The following is a 20,526-nucleotide window of genomic DNA, read 5'->3' on the forward strand; positions in this document are numbered from 1 at the left end:
AAAACAAAAACAAAAAATGTTTTTAAATTGTTCCAATAAAAACCCGTATAAATCTTTCTTGCATTTCTTTATTCGTATTTATTCGGGTGCAATTTAAATGCATGTGCTTTGAATTTGTCGATTATACACACCGGGGTGTGCACAAACTCCGGCCCGCGAAGGATAATTACTATTGAAAAGTATCAATATATATGCGCAACGCAATGAATGCCTAGGCTGATCACATTTTGTTCACCGTATTTCCTTCGTTGAAATACGGATTATAATTGCCAAAAAAAAAATTGTAAAAGACGAGTGAAGTTGTCGCATACAGATGAAAAAATTGTCACAGGGCAAGTAAAGTTGCCAATTACAACCAAAAAAGCTGTTAAATGCTAGTAAAATTGTCAACTATAGCCGAAAAAATTGTCAAAGACAAGTAATGTTGCTATTTGCATCGGAAACATTTTTCAAAAGCAAGTGAAGGTACCTATTACAGCCAAAAAAATAATTATCAAAGGCGATTGAGGTTGTCATTTGCAGCCTAAACAAATGTCAAAGGCCCTTAAAATTGTTAGTTACAGCCGAAAAAAAAACACAGCCTTTGATACTACTCATTGCACGTCTTCAGAACCTCAGAATCTTTACACCTTAAGGTAAGCAAATCTGAGGAAAAAGGAAAAAGCCACGCGAAGCGAGATCAGGAGAATAAGCCGGTTGTGAAAAGGGGCCTATATACGTTCAGTTATGCCTGCACAGTTATACCTGTACAGTTCGGAATTTTCTAGTATGATTTTCAAAGATGATGCTTTGGGTGTAATTGGATTGGTTATGGCACTGAAAGTTATTAACTCAAAAAAAAGAAAAAAACGGGTGGTGCAAAGATTGGTTAAAACAAAGGCAACAATATTCGCACGTTAAATTATTACAGGAATTGAGATTTGCAACAAAAGATTGGCATAATTTTCTCAGAATGGATCAAGATACCTCTACTCAAAGCTTCTTTTTTTTTTTTCAATTCCTTTCGGAAATTGCTTCGCAAACTGTTTATTTTTTTAACAACACTGTCTCTGTCCGCTAGAGGATCTATTTCTCTCATTTTCCACACCAATCTCTCACAACTATCATCTTTCTTAATTTTGTTATGGTAATCTTTAGTTTTCACCTGCCACAAGCATTTCTCATTCCTATACATTTCATTGAATTCTTTCAAACATTTGCGCTGCCCGTTTCGAAGATCACTCGTCATTGTAAACCTCGAGTCGTGAAAACTAAACTGAACTCTGAACTAAACTCTGGTGGAGTGTTGAAATCGGTGTTTCCCAAAGTAGGGCTATTCAGGCTATGAATGGACACAAGGGGGTGATCGGGGGACGAGAGGAAAAAATCAGTTTTCGAAAACTCAGACCATTTTACCAAGGAAGCCTTTGTAAATATGGGCCTTGGGCAAAAAAAAAAAAAGAAAAAGTGTGCAAAACTAATATTGCACACAGAAATTCGTACTTGTTTCATCAGAGCTAAAGTGTTTTTTTCTCCCTTCGAATGTGCGCTGTACATTCCAGATGTATTGTAACTGTAAATTGATCGGTAAAGCCTACTGTCACAGATCTCCACACCACCTGGGGTCCTGCATCCCCGGGGGCTGGTTTTACTAATGAATATTGCTATTATTCGAGCCATTTCCCCCCAACCCCCACAAAGATGGGATTGGGATCAGGATTCTGGTTTTAGAGCCCGAGATGATTCCAATCATTCTTTTTTCCCACGTTAAAAAATTCACTATAGTGGCGGCTCGGCAAAGAGAATAGCCTCTGTGCCCTGCGGCAGGATGTGGGTGGGGAGGGGCAGGGGGGTGACGCCCAAGAGCCGCGACGCACACTTTGAGGAAGACTGCTGTAACGGAAGATGTTTGTTGAAGCTACACCGTAAGTACAATAATGTATTTTGATGTTACTAAAACCTCTCATAATAACCGATTTTCATGACTTAAGTAAAACGCACTACTGCCTACTCATGCTTATCAAGAATGCTATCCATATCTACAGTGATTATGACAATACGTATAGGCAATAAAAGAGAAATTTTGGTATTACAATCGACGCCCGATATAACGACCCCTTCGTCCCATCGAGAATGGACGTTATATTTGGAGCAAGGTCGTAGCGAGGGGGAGACTAGGGGTTGTGGTCGGGCCTTATTGGGACGGTCGTTATATAAGTAAAACATGAAACATTTGGGACTTACCCTACCAGTCTTTGTCTCTATAACGTGAATGATCGCTATAATGTGATGTTGTCATAACGAGCGTCGACTGTATCTTCGAAAACAAGCATCGTTTCTCGTCTGAATATACAGATAGGAGATACATGCTCCTTCAGCATCGTATGATAGAATTTTCTTCTCGCGATAGCGTCGATTTAAAAAAAAATAAATTTTTTGACTTGAAAATTTTTATGGTAACTTACGTAATGTTTTTCCTTGAAAGAAAACTGCATTTTCACGCGACCTCTTACGATTAATTCAACTCAATTAGAAATTGACTTATTATTAAGCATAGTATGTATATTAATAATATTATTCGATGATATAATTATATTATCAATCGTATCTCTCTCAAAGAATTTTTCGATTGTTTTCTTACCTTTTTAACTAGCGTAATTTCATCTCAATTTTTTTCTTTCAATGTTTGAGCTGAAAGTTGAAATTCGTTGCAATCTGACGAGATGTGTTCAAAAAACAAATTCAATGAGATTCATTAAGAATTACATGTAAAAGAAAATAATAAATTGCAGTGATTTTTGTCCTGTTGATGCTTGCTGGTTTTCGGTCAAGAAAGGCGTGGGAATCCTGCTTTTGAAATTGCAAACATTAACTGACTCGTATAAACACCTGCTTGATTTCTAAAGGAAGTACATGTGAAAGAATACTATAATAATCTGTCACGGGGCCCCTAAAATCTCCAAGAACCCTGGTCAACCCCCTCTTCTCTAAATAATCAATAAACAATTATTGGCACATTATTTGAATATAGAGTTTGTACTGTGTGTTGTAATGTATATGTTCTATTACATTATCAGTGAAAAAAGAAGAGGGAAGAAAGTAGGGCGGTAATAAAAAAGTGGGAAAAAATAACTGCGCAGTTATACCTGAGGCCCATACACACGCTCAGGCATACTGTACATACCTGCGCAGGCATAACTGTACAGTTATGCCGAATCGAGAAGCCATTCCCTTCAGGTCGCCTGTGCAGGTCAACTGACGGCCCCTACACACGCTCAGTTATGCCTGCACAGTTGGCCTGTACAGGCATAACTGTGCAGGTATAACTGAGCGTGTGTAGGGCCCTAAAGTATCGGAATTGGATATTTGAAAGTGAAATCTGACTCCAGGAGGGACCTGCGAGTCCTTGAACGTCTGCATGATTCGGTGAGCCGCAATGTACCAGACCTTTTCAAGGTCAAGTCGTGGGTGCTCAGTCACAATAATGCGCATGCTCACACTTCCGTCCTGATGTCAGATTACCTGTAAAAGCATGGCATTCTGATACTTCCACAACCATCTTATTCTCGCTCCCTGATCAAGCTCCATATGACTTTTTCCTCGGATAAAGAATTTGCTTACGCGGCAGCAATGCTCAGGTTCCGAAGAAGTGCAAGTCCGAGCAGCAACGAAGGCACTGGAGAATGCAACAGAAATGCATAATTGCACAGTGTAATTACTCCGAAGGAAACACCAAATATATATATATAAACAGCTTGTATCGATATTTATTATCTTATTCTTCCTTAATAAAATTAGTTTCAGAACTTTCTGAACGTAGTAGTATGAAATTACCATGCAAAACAGAAATGGGGAAACGTGAGATTAAATAATAAAATATATCTTAGCAATAGATTCTCAGGACAATCCTGAACCGAAATATCTAAAGGGAAAATTTCCATCTTTATATTACTTGCACGCAATATATAATATATTTTTTCCGGATTCGATCCACCACTATATGATCAAATTATAAGATGAAAACGATTACAAAATATAACTAATTAATTATCGATAATTGCATCAGCAACAGTGTTGAAAAATTATGAGAGAGAGAGGGGGAAAAAAGTCATCACGGAATAATCGATAGATCTAATCAATATAATAAGCCCGAGAAATATTGTTCTTACCGTATCAACATTACCATATTAATCCATGACAAAAATGTCCTTAAGCGAAAATTACGGATAAATATCCCGAAGAAGAAGAAGAAAAAAAAACGGTTTTTCCTACGTCCTTGCACCGAAAAATCCGAGGTGTTGGTTGGAAATGAGTTCAAGTTTTTCCTTTTTCTTTTCCTTAAAAGAAAAATTGGGAGAAAGGAAATTTCCATGCATTAAAAGGATCGCTTTCCAATAACCTATAGACTTTACTTTCAACTTTTTCTTTTAATGGAAAATCTTCTAACTCTTTGTGGAAAGAGGACGAAAAAGTGTAGGAGGGGGGGGGCAAACGGGGGCTTCCACCACATTAAGTGAAATCAATAATCCATGTCTTGGCATGTTTTTCTTTGTGGAAGAAGGAATAAAAATCCCAGAACGAATAGCAGCGTAAAGAATTGAAACTCCCCGTAACGGACCATGAAGTCAGTTATATTATTATATACGATGTATAATATTCCCACGTACGTTGAGAATATCTCATGTCCTTTTAAAGTAATGGGTACAGTGGTTTTTTTTTTTTTAATTCAATATGTTGGTTATAAGACCAAAAAGCTATATACCGTATGATTATGAGAGGAGTTTGTGAAACTTTTCGTGACTTGAGCTAGTGCTATAGTGAATTCTGAGTTGAAGATTAACAACTTCTCTGATACAGGGTATTTGTCGGTTGAACTTGAATGAATTCGAAGAAATGAACTGCTGTAAAGAAAATACGAACTCTCAGAAGGGAAGAAACTACTGCTGTGTTTATGTTGAAGTAAATTTACGATGTAAAAAAAAAAGTCGCAACATACATAGTCACGAAATTGGTGCATTAAGTACGAATCTTTATTTTCGTTGAATCATAGTTCAGACTATCTTGGCTGATATTTGAGACTTGAGATTTTATTGGTTATTCGGCTGAATTTGACATCTACTCCAATTCTTTTCGCTATTATTGGTTCTTTTTGGCTGGAATCGGTCCTTCGAATGAGATTCTTGCATTTTTAGCTAGAATTGATCCTTAGGAAGGGATTCATACATTTTTCCTGAAATTGATCCTTTGGCCAAGATTCATAAATTTTGGCTGTAATTGACACTATCAGGGATTCATTTGTTTTTGGCTGTAATTGACACTGTATCAAGGATTCATTTGTTTTTGGCTGGAACTGATACTCTGATATTCATACATGTTTGTCCTTTGGACAAGATTCATATATTTTTACCTTTAGTGGTCCTTCGGCAGAGATTAATACCTGTTTGACTAGAATTCATCCTCTGCATGAGGTTCATACATGCTCGGCTGGAATGATCTTTTTTCGAGATTCATACATTTATGTTTGACTGGAATTGGTCCTTTGGCCGAGATTCGTATATTTCAACGGGCTGTAATGAGAAAAAGGGTGCAGAACACTGAACATACCAAGCCCAGGTTTTAGTGCCGACAGGTAATTTTATTTATTGGCTTACAATAACTACAACATCAACAAATTTATGGACAGCAATACATTGCCTTCTTACGAAACATTTACACGAGTGTCTACACGAGAATGAAGAGAATCGCAAAATGGGGAGTGCACCGATGCCACAAACAATGTCTCGGTAAAGGTCCCGAGGTCCTTAAAAGAGGGCGGCTATAGACTACAGCTATTGACGGGCGAGCGGAGCGGAGCGTGATAAGAACACCCCTTACCATTTCCGCTGCCAAGGCGAGGAAGGTAAGAATCTTTCCAGGTCCTCGGGTAATGGGCGGAGATGTGATGCCCTTGACAACTCTCCCTCCCCCCCCCCCAGCATCAACGACAGAGCCGACTCATCTAATGAAAATACATATGAATTGACATTATTATCATCATCGTGCTTCCCCAGCCTTTCTAGTCTATCTCCGTTTATGCACCAGGCTGGAACCATGTGAGCCCTACGCTTGTGGCAGCTATCCTAAGCTCGTACCGCGAATCGGCAATGATTCTATAAGCGAGTTTAATTGTAACTTGGCTTCTTTACTCCTTTCTGACGCCAACTGCACGGAGAGCGGTTTGACTAATTTTACGATTTTTGATTGGTGATCACATTTTGAATTTCGTATTTCTTTCTGAATTTCGGTTATTCAAATTTTTTGACTGTGATCCATATTTGTTTTGGCTTTTTATTGATTGCATTTGTGCATTCTGTAAATAATCGCAATTATTGCCTCAATAATTCTTTTGGCTTTGACTGGACTGTTTATTAGTATATACTGAAGTTTTCATCTACATAAGAAACAAAATGTAATGAAATATGAACTGCATTCTGGGAAATTACAACTGGGAAACAGGATCAAAATTACAACAGAATTTTCATATCTTTACAGGCTTGTTTCAGCATGTAATGAGAAAGATAGAATGTCATTAGGAAGGCACTAATTAGGCCATCAAAAAGAAGTATGTACTGACTGATCAGATCATCAACAGAAATATGCCGTAAGCATTTCATATTGAATTCAAGTAACAAAAAGGGATCATTTGCTAAGGCAGAAGACACAAAAAATGACCATTAAAGTCTCTTTTTTTTTGGAGTCGCGTTGAAATATACTTTAGCACTAAAGAGAGAAGAGGCGAATGCTATTCAAAATACCACTAGACGCGAATTCTCTTTTTGGGAATGGTCCAAGTTTTGGGCTCTGCGAATGATGTTATGGCTATATGTGCTTCGAAATTGTTTAGAAAGTCGTCGATCTGCTTGAGAGTGTCATAAACAGGCACATATTTCTTTATAAACGACTGTTTGGATAACGTGGTGAGGGTTGGAGCAAGAAGACGGCACCAACTTTGGAGAGAGAGAGAGAGACGGGTTCCAGAAAGTTCTACGGCGTGTTTTAAAGGAGAGAAATTCCTTAATGAGCTCGTCGTCATTAACACAGAAGGGGGAGGGATGCGTTAAAAAGCAATTAACAAATATCATCCTCGTCCCGTCCTCTGCATCTTTTAGCGAAACACGAGATAATACGTGCGAAAAATATGATGCTCTTATCGGTTAGCTTAAGCCTGTGTGTTTTTGGTAATTTAAGGAAAAACATCAGAGTATTTTACATTATAAAAAAAAAAAATCCATGGGAAATTGATGTCATTCCGTGAGCAAATTTTAATTTAGTTTTTGAAATTACATTTTGGAAATCAAGGTTCAGATCATGTGACCGTCAACGATTAATTTTAAAGTTCATTATATGTAGCGATATACGAATACCTCTTGATGAATAATTAAAAACCCATCCCAGCTAAAATTAATCTTGGGGGAATGTCCCGTATGCTCAGTTTCGATCACAGGTTGTATTTTGGCATTTGCAGCATATAGTTTTAAAATTTCTGGAGAGGTAGATTTTCGTACGAAACATATTTTTGAATATTTTAAGTTGAATTAAGCATGGAATAATAAAACATTTAAATTTGTTAAATGTTTTATGATCCAATCAAAAATCTTAAAATGAGTCAAAACTCTTTCCGTGCTGCTCGTGTCAGAAAGAAGTCACTAAGTTACAATTCGGTCAAGTCACTAATTCACTCTTACAGAATCATTGCCTATTTGAGAGTATGAGACAGGACTTTGGAAGTCGCGGGCCTAGGATGGGGGGGGGCACAAGCATGGGGTCGCATGGCTCCAGCTCGGTGCATAGGCGGAAATAGACAAAAGATGATGGGGGGGGGGGAACACGATGATGATGATGATGATGTCAATTCATATTCATTTACATTAGATCAGTCGGCTCTGCCATTGACTGTGGGGTGGGCGTGAGGGCAATGCCCCGCATCTTCGCCAATTGCAAGGGGGCCCGGAACGATTCTTGCCAATCTTGTCTTGTCCGCGGTCGGGGTAAGACGTGATCTTATCACGCTCCGCTCAGCAGCCAATAGCCGTAGTCCTTGCTGGCATCTACCCGGGACCTTTATCAATAATCATTGTCTGTGGCGTCGGTGCGCCATTTTTGTGGTTATCTTCATCTTGTAAATATTTTGTAAGAAGGCAATGTATTTGTTCATAAATTTGTTGATGTTGCAGCTATTGTAAGCCAATAACTAAAGTTACCTGTTGGCACTAAATCCTGGGCCTAGTACGAGTGTAGTTCAGTGTTCTTCAACGTAAGCGACCCCAAATATGGGCCTGAAAATGATCGTTTAAATATTTCAACCTCCAACTCCGGTTCGACTATGAATGGCTGGATAAATTCATGAATATCCCGTATCCCTAACAAGTGCGGTTTTCAAAGCACAGTATTACCTTGACTAACGAGTCGCAATGGACTTCTTAAAAAGACAATTTTAGTTGTTAGTCTTGAAATACCATTGAAATTAACAGAAACTGATCATAATAACATATTAAGGCAGGGGTTCTTCAAACTTTTTCCCCTCGCGACGCCCCTTTTCCCAATTTAATGCTTATCCACGACATTCGCCGGCTAGATCCAGAGCTGTCTAACGGTTGCTCAGCGGAAGACGTACTTCTTCCGCAGAGCAACCGAGCGTTAAGATTTGTTATTCAACCCAAGTGGGAAACTCGGTCAGCATGACTAGTGGTTAAATTTTACTCTGAAGACGGCACCCATTGGTGTTGAAATGCATTAGGACTTTTTATTTTCGTGTATTTGCCTTATTCGTTGGTGTCTTCTAAATACTCTTGGGCAAAGTTGATCAACTCTTCTATACTTAATCATGTTGACCATTTTCGACAAAAAAACGCTCTTTCTTCCAAACATATTTCTAATATTGATCTCTTACATAGAAAAATACGTAAGGTGATTAATTCGTCTGACTCATCAAGATGGCGGAAGGGGGGGAGAACAATAACAACAACAGCCTTAATAATGACTGCATAAAAGAATGGAGCAAAGATGAAAAATCAAGTTTAAAACCACAGAAATTTTAGACACATTTTTTTTTTTTTTGACACCGGAAACTACAGTGTAAAATGTTGAAAAGCGTAAAACAATGGCTTGAAACTTGCATGATGGAAATTAACTTTCCAAAGAAAGCTCTCTCTCTCTCCATAAAACACTAAAAAAAATAAAATTAGTGGAAAGCAAGCGTTTTTTTGTTATTTTTCTCTCCTGTCCCAACGCCAAGTTTTCCCACAACAACAACTTTATTTTAGTTTTTAAATTTCTTTTGGGACCCATTGGCGCATTTTATGGCGGACGTGAAGAGAATAAGAGCCAGGGAAGAAAAAAAAAAAACCTATGTATATAAAATAAATTTTTAAGGAGGTGATGAAACAGTGAATGTATAAGAGTGATGAAAAAAAAAACCATTTTCTGCTTGTTTCGTGGTTCTTTGTGGGAAACATTGTTTTTATAGCGCTTTCAGCACCTAATTAGAAGAAATTACTTTGTCACCGGATTAGAGAGATTTTTCGTTTTTGAAAGGGAAAAAATACAGAAAAGCTTCGAAAAAAAGGAAAAAAAATTTCTTAACTTCTTTTTGAAGCAAATTTAAATTATTAGTTTGGTACGGGGCGTCCCGGAATAATTGGAAGTGCGATGCGATGTTTAATTCACGTTTTATTGCTCTTCTTCCCGCCTTATTGAAAAAAAAATGGAGATGAATGATTTTTTTTTTAAATTTATAATTTAAAAGCAAGGAATTTGTGAAGAAAAAAATTTAATAGTATGGTTACCTCTAATATACACGTATTTTTTATTATTAGTAGCTAACTATACGGTCGTGTGAGTATTGTGATGGTTATATACAGTATGATTCGCAATAGTTAATTTTTAGTTCTCGTGACTAGATGATCGATGGGTGATTGGTTGCCTAACTTCTAAATTTCAACTTGAGTTTCTCCGTTCAAAGATGATCATACATAATGCAAATTTATTTCCTGTAAACCGAAAGATGGAGGTAGTGCCACTTCAATGTATCACGTGATTAATACCATGAGTATGCTTTGTAGTACTTCACAGTATACTATAAAACATAGTAGTTCCCCAACTTTTTTTGCCCCATCGCCCCCTTCTTTAGAGACTTTATTCTTTCATCGCCCCCAACGCAATCTAATCCATAGAATCCTATGTTATACTTGTAGCTTCTACCGCCCCCTGGAACATTCCATCTCCTCCAAGAGTCGTTAACGCCCACGTTGGGAATCACTGCTATAAAGCATACTCATAGTGTATAAAGTCTGTATTAAGTATAAAGTTTATACTAAGATTGTATTACTATAGTTTATACTAAGATTGTATTGCTATAGTTTATACTAAGATTTGAAATAAAATTTTTGCAAAGGACTTTTTCATTTAAAATAAAATTGTGACTTTTTGAGGTTATTATATCCTTGTCACTTCGTAGGACATCCACACGCCAAGATGGGAATCAAGATAAATTCTTCGGGGGAACTTGATGGGTCAAGGTAAGATGATCAGCCACCTCGTTGGGCATTCTGCCTGCCGTGGTCTTGTATTTGTATATGCATTTTTCATTTGATATGAAATTGTGACTTTTTCATTTGAAACAAAATTGTGACTTTTTCATTTGAAACAAAATTGTGACTTTTTCATTTGAAACAAAATTGTGACTTTTTCATTTGAAACAAAATTGTGACTTTTTCATTTGAAACAAAATTGTGACTTTTTCATTTGAAACAAAATTGTGACTTTTTCATTTGAAACAAAATTGTGACTTTTTCATTTGAAACAAAATTGTGACTTTTTCATTTGAAACAAAATTGTGACTTTTTCATTTGAAAAAAAATTGTGATTTTTTCATTTTGATGTTGAATTTGAAGGAAGAAAGTTTTATTGTTTTAATAAAATTGTTAATCTCTAGATTAAATTATTTAACAATTAATCTGTGGATTTTTACGGTAATTAATTTGCGAGATTATCCAAATATAATTTTTCTCTCTGAAGTGGCATTATGATTATTTATTTCATAAGTGAATTGTGACATTCAACTTTTTCTTAAAAATATAATGGTGACTTTTTTTTATTTTATTTGGAGTAAGAATGTGTGATTCCCTTCGGACAAATTTTTTTTATTACGTATACAAATACAAACACATGTACATGTATACAAAAACACACGATTTGACCCCCCAAAGAACTACTAAGGAAGTTGAAAAGGTTATAATGGGTAATTTTGATTAATGCGACCGTCTTGTTATTGTAGTTTGCACTGGTTGGTTTATTTGTGGTCATATCGGGACTCGCAGTTTCTGATAACAATATCCGAAAAAACTTCGGTTGTAAGCACGATGATCATGTCTCTTTTGGTCGGACAGGTCGTATGGAAAAAGGATAACTCCGTTTTTCTTTCTCCCATAACAGTTTTCACTATTTTATTAACGTTTTTTCAATTGTTCTCTAAGACAAGAGAATATTTTCTCCCTATGTTAACTAATGTCCTTTTTTTTTAAATTCGTAATTTATGTGGAGTTAGAGTGGAACCGTCTAAGGTGAATTACGATATCTTCTTACCTTACACATGCCCTTCACCGTAGGCAAGAAATTACAAATAAAGTACTGCACGTACATGGTTCATAGCAGCTATTACGGCATTACGGCGCGATTGTGAATCGAGTACGGAAAGTTTTGCAAAAAAGGAAACCTTTTCTCACGCCCTATATAGTCTCTTGTAAATAATACGTTAGAAATTGAATACTCGCCATACAGTTCCTGTCGCACATATGCAATGTGTGTACATAAAAAATAATATTAAATTTCAACCGATCTCTACCGAAGTATGAGTTTGAAAAAGGAAAGATCGTTCCGAGAAAGCGCCAAATTTCCCATTCCTATTTCTAGACAGCAAGCGTCCGTATCTCCTGAGCACATTGCTGCGTAATAAACAGGCACAATCACAGAGCACGTCACCATCATCAAGTCAATTGTATTCAGAGTAAATACCCTCTCAATCTTTGGTCGTTCCTTGGACAATATCAAAGATCTTCCCTCTCTTTCTTTCGTCCACTCTTCCTTCAGAAATCCGCGATAGATTTATGGATATCGTGTCAGCTGAGTAAGTTGTGGGACGAAGGCCATTGGTTGACGGAAGAGTTCCCCGGCCATTTCGAAAGGCAATCGGAAGAAACGGACTCTTTCTTGGGTGAATGATCGCAAAAGATTTTTTTTTTTTTTTTTCCACAGAAGGCGGGATCTTGTTGCACAATCTGGCGAGACAGTTGTCACTGTGGCCGAAATGGATCGGATTTATTGATTGCAGTGTCGTATGTGTGTTTGTATATTCCCTCTCTCCCACTCGCCCAGATATAGAAAATAGTGGCTGGACAGACGGTACCAGAAACAGGCAAGCAAAAGAAAATCGCCAGAGAAAGGACGCAGCTGAAAGGTTTTTGATATGAGCGGACAACGATTTGTAATTTAATGGAATCAATCCATATCCTTTTCTTGTTCTTATTCTTCGGCTACTATCCGATAACAGAGTTGAGTCTTCGCAGCAAACTTGTTGTTTTTTTTTTTTTGTCTGTTCTTGGGTGAGTCTGTCTGAGCAATCTGCCGCCTCCAAACTGTCGAGAAATATTTTCCGGAAAAGGAGACGAGTTCCGACGACGACAACTCTTCGTTCCGAATCGACTAGAATAAAAGTGATGGAGTTGTAGATCGTTACGGAGGAAAAAGAGAAAGGCTTCTCTGTTTTTTTGTTTTTTCCATTTGTTCTTGAAGTAAAGAAAAGAAATAAGATTAAATAGCGTCATTAATTGGTATGATTCGAAATAACGGAATTACAAGAATCTGACACCTTCAACGGTTCTAATTTCTTCGAGTTCCAGCTGCCATTTCCTGATTGAGATTTCCTCACCGATTTGTTTCTAATTTTATTTCTTCGGTATTTAGGCGAGAGTATATTCTGAGTTCATTTTAAGTTGTGTTATTTCATTACCTTGGGTGTGGAGATCATAGAAATTTTCAGTGGAAGATAAATTGACTGGAGATATGGAACTAAGGGTAACAAAGGACGTTCGAATGAAAATTGCTTATTACTGTAAATTTCTTGCTAAAAAAATGCTTTAATGACACTTCAGTATCAATATAATAACAATTTCGGGTCTCTTAGTTTGAAAAAAAATATGTGTTCAACAAGCTGGATGGCTGTTGAACACGTATGAACATCAACATCAACCAATCTCATTCACTGTGATATTCAAATTCGAAAAAAATGGAGGGAAAAGTCGTAAAAAACAGCTGTAAATGCCGAGAAACCCGTTTTACTTGCACTTAACACGCTGTTTCTTTTCTCCAACTTTCCTCTGAATTTGAATATCTCAGTGAATATTGCACTTAGAAACGTGGAAATTTTTTTTGTTGGCATCAGGATAGACAGGGTAACAACTCTCTAATTGGGGCTTGTGGGCACACGGGACTGTACAATAAGTTAATTTTTTTTTTATTTTAATAACTATACAACTCCTAGCAACATGAATGACATATCCGAGCACTACACGTCATTTGAGCACTTTCTCTAATTCGAAGTATACCTCTAGAATCAACGGTTTGCCAGTAAAATGTCATACCCCCCCGTTTGTTGTGCACACTGTGTACGTGTGTTACTGCCAAATCCCGAAGTGCGGCCACTTCGCGAACTGGCCAATATCGGGCTTTGGCAGTAACATATATATTTGATCTAATTGTCTTTATCCCGTTTTCAAAAATAGTACTAGCTATAATACCCGGCGATGCCCGGGTTTTCTTCAATGAGGCTTTTTGGATCACGTGATATCTCCCTCTCTTTTTCTTGAGGGACATACAAACCGTGTCCAAGTTAACCAATATGGCGACATCCTGCGGGACAAATCTAGATTTAAAGAAACACAGAAATGAATAGTTTTCTTTTTCAAGGGGCGCTAAGCATTTCTATTTCTCCTTGCACACCTTGAACTTCAAGTTATCCTCTGCCTGTTTCTGCTTCCAAAAATGCTTAATTAACGCTGTGGAATTCCATCGATGTACTTTATCGGCCCATAATTGATTTTAAAACATCCTAAACTTTATGAATTTATGAAAATGAATATTAAAAGACAATACGGAGACATTAATTTCCATGCTTGAGAAGTAATAAAAATAAAGAATAATTTTCTGGGCTTCGTATATATCTCTAGGCGAACTGAACATTTTGAAAATAGAAAGAATTCGATACAATTTTTAAAATTATTGATGTGATGGAAAATCCCACTAAATTTCCACATTTCTATACTAAAATAGGCAATTTTAACACTGATTTCTATGGGGATTATCCTTTGCCTGGCCCTGAAAGTAATGCCGATGATGATTATGACGCCTATTCAAAAAGCCTCATTACTAATAGGACTGAAAAAGTGACAAACCATTACAAAGGCATAAACTACGTATTGTACATATACTAACAGGATTAGAGAAGTGACAAACCATTGTAAAGGCATACACACGTCCGAAACGCATTGCTAGGGAACCACGGTAACTAAAATAAACGTTCCGAAAGTCATTGTTGAGGCCCAAAAACCATTGTTGCCTGACAGTTTCTTGCCCATTTGGGGCATTTGTCTTGCTCTGACGAAATTTTAATGTAGCTTATCGTTTAAGTCGGGCCTCATTTGGTATATATGCAAAATTTGGCGACGATCGATCTAAAATTGTAGATTTGTGTAGAGAACACACACACACAAAATCAATTATATATATATAGATATAGATAAAATGTTTGTCACGTTTTTTGCCCTGTTTTAATACCAATTGCTTCAATTTTTATGAATTTTTAAAACAATTTACGAATTCATGTGACACTTTGCAGAATGCAGAAACAATGTCTAGTGACCGATGATCTCTTCATGATCAATATGATAGAACCCATCATATTAATTGGACGATCCTCATCTGAAACAAATATAGCATCTTTTTTTCGGTGTAATTTCGGGTTGCGAGGCATATTGGACCAGGATGTTGCAAGAGCAACGACGACAAATGCTTTATAAAAGCTGCTTACGTTATTAATAATAATGCCTCTCGATTCTCTTGCGCCCCCAAGAGATCGAAAACACGAGAACGGAGAAGATATTCCTTTTCCTAATTGCTCTCGAGCTTCTGCCTCCAGGATAACTTTTGCCTGGTAGAAACTATTAGATGACATTCTGTGTGGTTCATATTGGATTCATCGTGGCAATTTCTCGTTGTAAATTCCTCGTCGGTTCGAAGGATCAATCGACGATTCATTTGGGAGTTTCGGTCACGAGCTATTATCATTTTCATTTATTTGTCTATCCATTGCATTGTGGGTAATAAAACAATCGGAATTATAGCTTCTTTCTCGTTTTAAGCTTCTACGGAATTCGTGGGTGGATTGCATGTTTTGCGAGTTGTTTTTATCATTAGTAGCTCCGATGGATTTTGTTGGTATAAAGTTTCGGGTTTAGGCACGATTTTTAGTTTTGCTGCGTTATTCAATATCAGCTAATTGCTTCGGCAATGAACGATCATGAAAGTAATGGATCGACGTTATTTGGAATTTCCTTTGAGGTTTCGAATAGAACCTAATTCCACCGTTGCGTTTGTAGGTATTATGTCTTTTATTATAAACTAGCTGATACCCGGCGACGTTGCCCGCCCCGTAAAAAATTTATATATATGTATAGCTTATTAATTATTTCTTTTAATCAAAAAAATTCTGCATCAAGTAAGAAAAAATTACTTTTATTTTTAAATATTTTAATTAAAGACTTCAAGCAATCGCTTGTGGATACACAATATTTTTTGTTTGTCCATCTGGTGTGAAGATGTACAAATTTTTGGGATTACCAACACGCGAACAGGCGACGTAAAGCTGTCCGTGTGAAAAACAGGGCTCAAGTAGGTTGATACCTGCCACTGCTAACGACTGGCCTTGCGCTTTGTTGATTGTCATGGCAAAAGCTAAACGAACCGGGAACTGCAATCGCTTGAAAGTGAATGGAATTTCTTCAGTGACAATTGGGATACGTGGAATGAAGACGTCTTCTCCTTTGGCACATCCAGTTAAAATTGTTGCTTCGATGATGTAATTGAGCAATTTCTTCACGCAGAGTCTGGTACCATTGCAGAGTCTCGGTGTCTCCAAATTTCTTAAAAGCATTATAGGTGCTCCGACTTTGAGGGTCAAGTTGTGTGGTGGCACACCCGGAATATCCAAAGAGTTCAGAAATTCTGCAGGATACAGAACTGTCTGCGTTGTGTCTGTGACAGTGTCAACCGATTTATAAGATTTGGAGTCTCCTGGAATAATTTTTAGGATTTTTTCGTTGATTTTGTTCACACTGTCATTTTTCGGTGCCAGAATCGCTCTCTCACAAAGCCACTCATGGTTTCGGTGATTTTGTTCAATATTTGGGAAAACTTTGTCTGCAAGTTCTTGAACTGAATTTAACAACTGGCAAAATCCATTTGGGAACGTAATCAGTCCGGTGCTTGGGTCTACGGGAATTCTTCCATTGCCAAGTTTGATCAACTGATGTGAAAATGATTGCAGTGCTGAGTCATTTTGCAGTTGAACTCGCATGTTGGTGGATAATGATAATTTTTTAACTTCGTGCCAGAGTGTTGATGATTTGAGGCAAGCATTAAATTCATCAGCTGGCGTTGAACGCGGAACTACAGGCAGAGTCTGACGAAAATCTCCAGCCAACAAAACAACCACTTTTCCCATGAGCCGCTGATTTCCTCGCAGATCTTTAAGTGACATGTTGACAGATTGCAGGGCCCGTTTGTGAGACATTGTACACTCATCCCAAACTATGAGGCTGCACTCTTGCAACACTTTTGCTGGGCCTGTTCCCTTGGAAATGTTGCAAACTGGAGATTCGTTATGGTTCAAGTCCAGTGGTAATTTGAAGGCGGTATGTGCCGTCCGACCTCCATTTAGTAGTGTTGCGGCTATGCCAGAAGAGGCCACTGCTACTGCAATTTTCTTTTGTTGTCTCACCTTTGCCAAAAGTAAATTGATAAGGAACGTTTTGCCAGTGCCACCGGGAGCATCGAGGAAATAGATGCCGCCATTTCCATCGTTAATCGTTTGCTGAATTTGATTGTAGGCTTGTCTTTGGTCGAAAGTTAAAAGTGGTTCTTTCGCTGCAATATATGACTGTAATTCATTAACATCGTAATTTCTCTCCCGCATAATTTCATGAGTGAGATTGTTGGTGTTAGTTCGTTGCGGTGAAAGAAGCAAAGAGCACTGTCTGAGGTCTTTTCCAGCCATTGACAAACAAAGGTCTTCTAAATGGATGAGAGCTTGATTGTACATGTCTGGTGAAAATTCAATTTCTAAATTTGGATTTTCCCGTCTGATTCTCATAAGAATGTCTTCACTGAGATCATCTTTGTATTTTTCCCACAATTGAAGTGGATTTGACACAGATTGGGTAGATAAAAGAATGCCAAAAAGATGTCTTAGACGAATGGCAGATTGAGTGATTTTAGCTTCAGTCATTGCCAAATCCCAGTGGTCATCGTTTTCCAGCAATCCTCGCTTTTGGCATGCTTCTTGCATGGTTGCACAAACTTGACCTGTTTTCAAATCATCGAATGTTGTTGGTCCTTTGATGATGTGAAGCAACATACGCAGAAAGAAGCATTCGCCACTTGACGGATGAACAATATAAATGCGGCCAAGTGTTTCTGATGATTTAACCCCAGGATGTCCTGCAACATCAGTTCCTTGTTTGCGTCGCTGCCATTTTTTGCTTGATGTATTCCATGTGTAGAACCGGGGAAGATCACAGTAGAAAAGTGTTCTGGCAAATACGTCGGTCTTACATAATTCAAAGAATTCGGTCAGTGTTGTCTTTGGTGGCTGTTGCAAGTTGTTTGCTTGGAGGTTTTCTGGATTGTAATACACCCTCTGGCCATTTTCAAGGTGAACACTCAGATGTTGAACCGATGGGTAGCGTTCGTGAATTTGGAAGCTGAGGATTCGCCAAATTGCTTCGTTGCTGCAAATGTATCTTCCCAATTGAAATGTTGAAATCTCATCGTTCGTTTGTTGGCCCAATCCAAAAATTGCTTGGTCACTTCCTTTGTTAACATACTTGCAAATATACTTGATGGCTTTTACAGACTGGCAAGACTCTACATTAATGTGCGCCTGGAACATTTTTGACAATATTGGGGAATATGGAACTACCCACCTATTGTCAACGTTAACGTCTACATGGCGTATTTTCAATGTTGTGGTGAATCCGCCATCTTCGGGCTTTCGTCTCCTGTACAGAGGATAGCCATCTTGGCCAGTCTGTGTTTCTTGTAGCATTGTGCGTGGATATTTCTTGGAGCATTGACCATTCATCATGCAAGGAGCGTTCGTGTTTAGCGCTCCACAGGGTCCGTGAATCATATTTTTGGTGATGATCTGAAACAACAATGGATCTTGATCTGGATTAGGCAATTCGGCAGAGATGACGTTGTCGATATCAGTTGGCCGAATTTTTTCTCGCAGCCAGATGAGGATGTGGGCATGTGGGAGACCTCTTTTTTGCCATTCGATTGAATACATCCAGCATCTCGTTTCTCCGAAAATATGGCACTTCTTCACGACGTTCATCAGTTTTGTTAATTTTCTCTTGAACACTCTGGCAATCAGGTCATGTCGATCTGTAGCTTTCTGAGCAGGCAGAAGAGCCTCTTGTATTTCAGACCAAAGTGGATTGCATGTGAAGGTGATGAACAGGTCAGGGCGACCATAACTCCTGACGTAAGTCATTGCATCCTGGGTGTACTCATGCATGTGTCTTGGACCGCCAGTAAAGGTTGCTGGCAAAATCACCATTCTCCCCAATTCATTTGGATTCGCGTCATTGGCCATAGCATCTCTAAGATGAATGTAGTCATCTACTCTCAGTTTCTCTTGGTTTGTTCGGATGTAGAGTAGCCGTTCACTTTCGATTTTGGCGTACATATCTACTACAAACTGATGGAGGAGCTGCCGGGATTTTAATAAATGATTTTCATCTCCTACCCTTCTCATCAATCTGAATGCATAAAAGTCCATGGCAGATACCTTCTTTCCCGGTAGCGTGTCGCCTGTAGTTGGATTGATCTGAGTAATTCCAAAGTTATAACCGTCATTGCCTTGCCAAAAGATGATCGGGTATTGGAGAGCATCGTACGATCTATGAGTCTCCGTTACTCTCTGTAGCCTGTTATTTCTTTTCTGTAGAACAATATCGCGGCTTTCAAATTCATTCCCCACAATAACAATCGCCACCTCATCAATTGTTGGTGCATTGAATGTCCGTGGATGGGCGCCTACTGGAGTCTTATCTGCTCTGATAATTATTTGGTAATCATCTCTTGGCATACGCTCCAGAGCAGTCTTGAACAAATTCACGTAGGAATTGTGTTCGTGGAGGAATTGTTGTAGCGCCCGGACGATATGCTGTTTGGTGGTTGGAATATTGGAGCATCGTTGTCGAGCTTCTGCATGTTGGTCTCCCATGAAGAAAATCTGCAAAAATTTCGGCTCTTCATTCGTTCCTGGGAGCAGTGACCCTGAAAGATGGTAAATTTGTCCCTGTACTTTGAATGTAGGCATGGATCCAGGCTCGCCAATTTCTTTTGTTGCTCCGAAAGAGGTCATTTGGAAGCAGGAGTTGTACTTTCTGATGTTTTGCAGAAAGTGCTTGGAATCTGGTGTGGTTCCAGCCATCAAAGTGCGAAGTGGTTCAGGTGGTTGATTGATTAATGGCAGCTTGACTTTTCCATTTGAGCAGCACATCCCAGGCGCCTCACCATCCCATTTATAAGCTTGGCAATGGACACAGACCTTCTCCATTTGGCCAATCAAGACTGCTGGATGTTCGTGATAATCAAGTTCAGCATTGTATGCAAATGCAGCTTTTTTCAGATCTTGAAAAGCATGCTCTCTATAAGTGAAGGCCCTATTTCGATTAGCAGATAGACGCTTTTCAGTGTGTTCTGGAGTCTCACTTGTCCTGGAAATGGAGGCTCTAGTTCGATTAGCAGATAGACGCTTTTCAGTGTGTTCTGGAGTCTCACTTGTCCTGGAAATGGAGGCCCTAGTTCGATTAGCAGAGAGGCGTTCTTCAGTTTGTTCTGGAGTCTCATTTGTTCTGGAAGTGGAGGCCCTAGTTCGATTAGCAGAGAGGCGTTCTTCAGTTTGTTCTGGAGTCTCATTTGTTCTGGAAGTGGAGGCCCTAGTTCGATTAGCGGATAGGCGTTCTTCAGTTTGTTCTGGAGTCTCATTTGTTCTGGAAGTGGAAGCCCTAGATCGATTAGCGGATAGGCGTTCTTCAGTTTGTTCTTTAGTCTCACTTGTCCTGGAAGTGGAGGCCCTAGTTCGATTAGCAGAGAGGCGTTCTTCAGTTTGTTCTGGAGTCTCATTTGTTCTGGAAGTGGAGACCCTAGTTCGATTAGCGGATAGGC

The 20,526-nt window shown here is 38.5% G+C and overlaps 1 protein-coding gene across 1 annotated transcript; it reads right to left on the bottom strand.

The window, feature by feature from the left end:
- Positions 1-5,486: 5,486 nt before the first annotated feature.
- LOC149074996 (uncharacterized) lies at positions 5,487-19,915 on the bottom strand. The gene is made up of 2 exons (XM_089245988.1): positions 16,742-19,915; positions 5,487-5,546 (listed from the first exon to the last, which is right to left on the bottom strand). Exons 1-2 carry the CDS (start codon positions 19,913-19,915, stop codon positions 5,487-5,489), a joined length of 3,234 nt encoding a protein of 1,077 aa, XP_089102114.1.
- Positions 19,916-20,526: the final 611 nt, after the last annotated feature.

This window comes from Pholcus phalangioides, unplaced genomic scaffold, assembly GCF_987345545.1.
Source record: "Pholcus phalangioides strain wild (caught in Gottingen) unplaced genomic scaffold, Ppha-v1.0 ptg000016l_1, whole genome shotgun sequence".
NCBI classification, from domain to species: domain Eukaryota; kingdom Metazoa; phylum Arthropoda; class Arachnida; order Araneae; family Pholcidae; genus Pholcus; species Pholcus phalangioides.

Coding starts and splice junctions, on each gene's coding strand:
- LOC149074996 (XM_089245988.1), bottom strand. CDS start 19,915: ATGGAGAAGGTCTGTGTCCATTGCCAAGCTTATAAATGGGATGGTGAG. Junction 5,547..16,741: donor ATTTTCGTCAGACTCTGCCT/GTAGTTCCGCGT, acceptor TTCTCATTACAG/CCCGTTGAAATATACGAATC.